Source organism: Hylobates moloch, unplaced genomic scaffold (assembly GCF_009828535.3).
Source record: "Hylobates moloch isolate HMO894 unplaced genomic scaffold, HMol_V3 SCAFFOLD_15, whole genome shotgun sequence".
NCBI lineage: Eukaryota > Metazoa > Chordata > Mammalia > Primates > Hylobatidae > Hylobates > Hylobates moloch.
The window spans coordinates 93,180,002-93,186,606 of NW_026652290.1; the positions used below are offsets into that span (position 1 = coordinate 93,180,002).

Sequence of the window (6,605 nt, forward strand, 5' to 3'; positions counted from 1 at the left end):
GCGCAGGAAGTTGAGGCTGCAGTTAGCCGTGATTGCACCATTGCACTCCAGCCTGGGCAACAGAATGAGACACTGTCTCTAATACTAATAATAATAAATAAAATAAACTTATTATTTGTTCACCCTCTATCCTTCCTTTCATCTCTTTTTCTCTCCCCCTCTCTTCCTTCTGTCCTTCTCTTCCTTCTTCGGTCTATTCCCTCGCCCTGGTGTCATGCTTAGGAACAGTGACTCTGGATTCAGCCTGCTTGAGTGTCAGTCTTGGCTGTGTATCCTTAGCCAAATAACTTCACCTCTCTGTGCCACAATTTCCTCACCTATCCTGTGGAATCATAACAGAACCTGCCTTGTACGGTCATTCTGAGCAGCTCAGTGAGTTTCCCGGTGCAAAGCACAAGTATCTAATTTTTAAATCATTATTGTCATCGTTACTTTGTTGTTGTTGTGGTTGAGGTGGAGTCTTGCTCTGTTGCCCAGGCTGGAGTGCAGTGGCAGCATCTTGGCCCACTGCGACGTTCGCCTCCCGAGTTCAAGTGATTCTCCTGCCTCAGCCTCCCAAGTAGCTGGGATCACAGGCGCCTGCCACCACGCCTGGCTACTTTTTGTATTTTTAGTAGAGATGGGGTTTTACCATGTTGGTCAGGCTGGTCTCGAACTCCTGACCTCAGGTGATCCGCCCACCTCAGCCTCCCAAAGTGCTGGGATTACAGGCATGAGCCACCGCACCCGGCCTATCATCCTCATTACTTTTTGTTTATTTTCATTCTTCTCTTTCTTTTTCTGTTTTTTTTCTTCCCCTCTCTTCCTCTCTCCTATGTCATGCATGTTGTCTCTTTTTCTGTCTTTTCTTAGCTCTTCTTCCCCTCTCCACCCCTTCTCTTCCCTTGTATTAGTTCCCTATTGCTGCTGTAATATATTACCCCGAACTCAGTGGCTCCAAACAACACAAACTCACTGTCTTACCGTTCTGGAGGTCAGAAATTTGAAATGAGGCCAGGCACTGTGGCTCATGCCTATAATCCTAGCACTTTGGGAGGCCAAGGCAGGAGGATGGCTTGAGGCCAGGAGTTCTGGATCAGCCTGGACAGCATAGTGAGACCTCATCTTAAAGAAAGAAAAAGAAATTAGAAATGAGTTTTACAGGCCAAATTAAGGCTGTTTTCCTTCTGGAGGCTCCAGGAAAGAATCTGTTTCCATACCTTTTCCAGGTCTTAGAGCTCGGGCCACCTGCATCCATCTCCCCATCTCAAGACTAACCTTAGGCAGGCCGGGCGAGGTGGCTAACACCTGTAATCTCAGCACTTTGGGAGGCTAAGGCAGGAAGATTGAGCCTGGGAGTTCAAGACCAGTCTGGGCAACATAGTGAGACCCCCATCTCTACAAAAAAATGCAAAAGGTAGCCAGGCAGGGCACACACCTGTAGTCCCAACTACTCAGGAGGCTGAGTCAGGAGGATTGCTTGAGACTGGGAGGTCAAGTCTGTGGTGAGCCATGATTGCACCACTGCACTCTAGTCTGCGTGACAGCGCGAGAGCCTGCCTCAAAAAACAAAAACAAAACAAACAAAAAACTTCTAATGTCATCATATCTGCAAAGTCCCTTTTGCCATGTAAGATACCATATCTACAGATTCCGGGAGTTAGGATGTGGACATCTTTGGGGACCATTATTCAACCCACCACACTCCTCTTGTTCTGTTTCTTCCTCCTTTTCTGTCGGTTACAATCTTCCTCGACATCTTGCTGGCTTTGTTCCTGTGTCCTCTGCTGCCACTTCCCTCTACCTACCCTCCCTCTCATCCAGTAGCATCCTGACCAGACCACACTCCACCCCACCCCCAGGATCGCAGAAGTGGCTGGCTATAGTCCCGATGACCTGATCGGCTGTTCCGCCTACGAGTACATCCACGCGCTGGACTCCGATGCGGTCAGCAAGAGCATCCACACCTGTATGTATCCCATTCCCCAGGTGTGAAGCCAGCTGCCGCATGGCCCCCAGCTGACACCAGGACCCCCCAGCTCCCCACACCCCAGGATGCACTGCCTCCCCACCTCAACACCAGCTCCCTGCTCCCCAAGCCCCAAGGAACCGTCTCCTTCTTTGCCCCCTCATACCCAGTCCCCAGATCTTTCTCTCCCCATTTGCTACCTTGGTGGCCCTGACCCCTCCCGATCCCCCTCCTCAGTGCTGAGCAAGGGCCAGGCAGTAACAGGGCAGTATCGCTTCCTGGCCCGGAGCGGTGGCTACCTGTGGACCCAGACCCAGGCCACAGTGGTGTCAGGGGGACGGGGCCCCCAGTCGGAGAGTATCGTCTGTGTCCATTTTTTAATCAGGTAAGCAGGAGGAGGGGTCGGGGTGGCTGTGTGTGGGCCTGATCTGCACGTGTGGACAGGTGTCTGTGTGTGTGTGCATGTGAGCATGCATGTGTATCATGCATAAGTGTATGTGAGGGAATGTGCACGTGTACACATATGAGGAATGTGTGTTGCCATGTAAATGCCGGTGTGTGTGTCTGCATGGACACAGGTATGTGTATGGGTGTGTAGACTGTTAATTAATTTTTTTTTTTTTTTGCGTGAACCTCTGCTTAAGTGGACTGTTAATTCAAATTAGAAAGGGCTCTTTATTTGGCCTGGCCTGGTGGCTCATGCCTGTAATCCTAGCACTTTGGGAGGCTGAGGTGGGCGGATTGCCTGAGCTCAGGAGTTCGAAACCAGCCTGGGCAACATGACAAAATGCTGTCTCTACCAATAATACCAAAAATTAGCCGAGTGTGGTGACGCATGCCTGTAATCCCAACTACTCGGGAGGCTGAGGCACGTGAATCATTAGAACCCAGGTGGTGGAGGTTGCAGTGAGCCGAGATTGCGTCAGTGCACTCTGGCCTCGGCAACAGAGCGAGACTCCGTCTCAAACAAACAAACAAACGAAAGGACTCTATATTCAAGTTAAAATAAGAAGTGTAACAGAATCATGGGGTCTTTTTTGCTTTTTAAAATTTGATGTGGCTCACGCCTGTAATTCCAGAACTTTGGGAGGCCAAGGGAGGAGGATTGCTAGAGCCTCGGGGTTCAAGACCAGCCTGGGCAAAGTGGTTAGGACCCATTCTCAAAGAAAAAAAAACCTGAAAACAAACCAAAAAAAACCCACACACACAAAAAGATATATGGTTTGCATACGGTAAATTCTCTTTATGGTACACAGTTCTGTGAATTTTTGACACATGCATGCAGTTGTGTAACCACTATCACAATCCAGCTATTGACCAATTAGTGTGATTAGAATAGTGGTTACACAATTACCACGATTTTTTTTTTTTTTTTTTGAGACAGAGTTTTGCCCTTGTCACTCAGGCTGGATTGCACTGGCACGATCTCGGCTCACTTCAACCTCTGCCTCCCAGGTTCAAGCGATTCTCCTGCTTCAGCCTCCCGAGTACCCGGGATTACATACAACAACACGCCCAGCTAATTTTTATATTTTTAATAGAGAAGGAGTTTCACTAGGTTGGCCAGTCTGGTCTCGAACTCCTGACCTCAGGTGATCCACCCGCCTCAGCCTCCCAAAGTGTTGGGATTACAGGCGTGAGCCACCGCACCCGGACCATGTTGTGGTTTATATCAGTAGTTCCTTTGTAAATAGTGAATAGTATTCCATGGTATGAATAGAGCACAGTTTTTTTTTTGTTGTTTGTTTGTTTGTTTTGAGACGGAGTCTCGCTCTGTCACCCAGGCTGGAGTGCAGTGGCGCGATTTCGGCTCACTACAAGCTCCGCCTCCCGGGTTCACGCCATTCTCCTGCCTCAGCCTCTCCGAGTAGCTGGGACTACAGGCGCCCGCCACCACGCCCGGCTAATTTTTTGTATTTTTAGTAGAGACGGGGTTTCACCGTGGTCTCGATCTCCTGACCTCGGGATCCGCCCGCCTCGGCCTCCCAAAGTGCTGGGATTACAAGCGTGAGCCACCGCGCCCGGCCCGAGCACAGTTTTTTTATCTATTCACCAGTTAGAAGACGTTGGGCTGTTTCCAAGTTTGGGTGATTACAATAAAACAGCTACTGTAAACATTCTCATACAAGATTTTATGAGATCACATGCTTTCATTTCTCTTGGGTAAACTGCTAGGATTTGGAATGGATGGGTTATATAATAAGTGTATATTTAATCTAAGAAACTGCCATGGCTGGGCATAGTGGCTCATGCCTGTAATCCCAGCACTTTGGGAAGCCAAGGAAGGAGGATGGCTAGAGCCTCCGAGGTGAAGACCAGCCTGGGCAAAGTGGTTAAGACTTAATCTCAAAAAAAGAAAAACAAAAAACCTGAAAACAAACCGAAAAAAAACCCACAAAAATATATATGGTTTTCATGCAGTAAATTCTCTTTATGGTACACATGTGAATTTTGACACACGCATGCAATTGTGTAACCACTATCACAATCCAGCTATTGACCAATTAGTGTGGTTACACAATTACCACGATTTATTTATTTTTATATTTATTTATTTATTTATTTTCTGAGACAGAGTTTTGCCCTTGTCACTCAGGCTGGAGTGCACTGGCACGATCTCGGCTCACTTCAACCTCCGCCTCCCGGGTTCAAGCAATTCTCCTGCTTCAGCCTCCTGAGTAGCTGGGATTACAGGCACCCGCCACCAAGCCCAGCTAATTTTTATATTTTTAGTAGAGTCGGGGTTTCACCACGTTGGCCAGGCTGGTCTTGAACTCCTGACCTCAGGTGAGCCACCCGCCTCTGCCTCCCAAAGTGCTGGGATTATACGCATGAGCCACCACACCCTGCCATTACCATGATTTTTTACACAAAAATATTCTCTCATAGTAAACCCCTCCCACATTCCCATGTCCCTGGCAACCACTGTCCTCAGACCCCAGAGTTTTGCTTTTTCCAGAGGGTCACATACAGGGAATCGTACAGTATGTAGCCTTTTGGGCCTGGCTCTTTCTTAGCTTGATATATTTAAAATTCTTCCATGTTGTGGTTTTTCTTTCTTGGTTTTTTTGTTTTGTTTTGTTTTTTGAGACAGAGTCTCATTCTGTTGCCCAGGAGTGCACTTGTGCAATCTTGGCTCACTACAGCCTCCGCCTCCCAGGTTCAAGTGATTCTCCTCCCTCAGCTTCCCGAGTGGCTGGGATTATAGGCGTGCACCAACACGCCCAGCTAATTTTTATATTTTTAATAGCAAAGGAGTTTCACCAGGTTGGCCAGGCTGGTCTTGAACTCCTGACCTCAGGTGATCCACCCGCCTCAGCCTCCCAAAGTGTTGGGATTACAGGCGTGAGCCACCGCACCCGGCCCATGTTGTGGTTTATATCAGTAGTTCCTTTGTAAATAGTGAATAGTATTCCATGGTATGAATGGAGCACAGTTTTTTTATCCATTCACCAGTTGGAAGATGTTGGGCTGTTTCCAAGTTTGGGTGATTACAAAAAAACAGCTACTGTAAACATTCTCATACAAGATTTTATGAGATCACATGTTTTCATTTCTCTTGGGTAAACAGCTAGGATTGGAATGGATGGGTTATATAGTAAGTGTATATTTAATCTAAGAAACTGCCATGGATGGGCACAGTGGCTCACGCCTGTAATTCGAGCACTTTGGGAGGCTGAGGAGGGCAGGTCAGTTGAGGCCAGGAGTTTGAGACCAGCCTGGCCAACATGACGAAACACCGTCTCCACTGAAAATACAAAAATTAGCCAGGTGTGGTGGCACATGCTTGTAACCCCAGCTGCTTGGGAGGCCGAGACATGAGAATCACTTGAACCCAGGAGGCGGAGGTTGCAGTGAACTGAGATCACACCACTGCACTCTAGCCTGGGTGACAGAGTGAGATTCTGTCTCAAAAATTTAAAAAAAAAAAAAAAAAGAAAGAAACAGCCAGGACAGGGTGCAGTGGCTCATGCCTGTAATCCCAGCACTTTGGGAGTCCAAGGTGGGTGGATCACCTGAGGTCAGGAGTTCAGGACCAGCCTGGTCAACATGGTGAAACTCCATCTCTACTAAAAATACAAAAATTAGCTTGGTGTGGTGGTGTATGCCTGTAGTGCCAGCTACTCAGGAGGCTGAGGCAGGAGAATCACTAAAACCTGGGAGGCAGAGGTTGCAGTGAGCTGAGATCACGCCACTGCACTCCAGCCTGGGCGACAGAAGGAGACTCCATTTCCAAAAAAAGAAAAAAGAAACAGCCAAACTCCTTTCCAAAGTGGCTGTATCATTTTGCATTCCCATCAGCAATGTATGGGGGTTCCAGTTGCTCCACATCCGTGCCAGCATTTCGCATTGTCTGGGTGTTTGGGTTTGGTGTTACTTTTAGTCATTCTAATAGATGCGTAGTGGGAAAATCATGATGGAGCTTTTTTTTTTCCATCATTTGTCGTAGAAGCTTTTCACCATTTAGAAATGCAGAGGTATCCATGACAACATTATGAGGCAGAATTAGAATTATAGCTTTGCAGTCGTGCACAGTGGCTCATGCTTATAATCCCAGCACTTTCGGAGGCTGAGGCGGGCAGATGACTTGAGGTCAGGAGTTCAAGACCAGGCTGACCAACATGGTGAAACCCTGTCTTTACTAAAAATACAAAAA

General features: G+C 47.7%; 1 protein-coding gene across 7 annotated transcripts in view; it reads left to right on the top strand.

Annotated features, from left to right (window-relative positions):
• HIF3A (hypoxia inducible factor 3 subunit alpha) overlaps positions 1-6,605 on the top strand; it is a 47,083-nt gene that overhangs the window by 13,873 nt on the left and 26,605 nt on the right. For all 7 annotated transcript variants that reach the window (XR_004252131.2, XM_032176483.2, XM_058428759.1 and 4 more), the window contains 2 exons: positions 1,842-1,948; positions 2,186-2,333. Coding sequence is in view for 6 of the 7 variants with exons in the window: in XM_032176483.2 (XP_032032374.1) it covers positions 1,842-1,948; positions 2,186-2,333 (255 nt within the window). In the remaining variant the exon portion in view is untranslated. The remainder of the gene's footprint in view (positions 1-1,841; positions 1,949-2,185; positions 2,334-6,605) is intronic.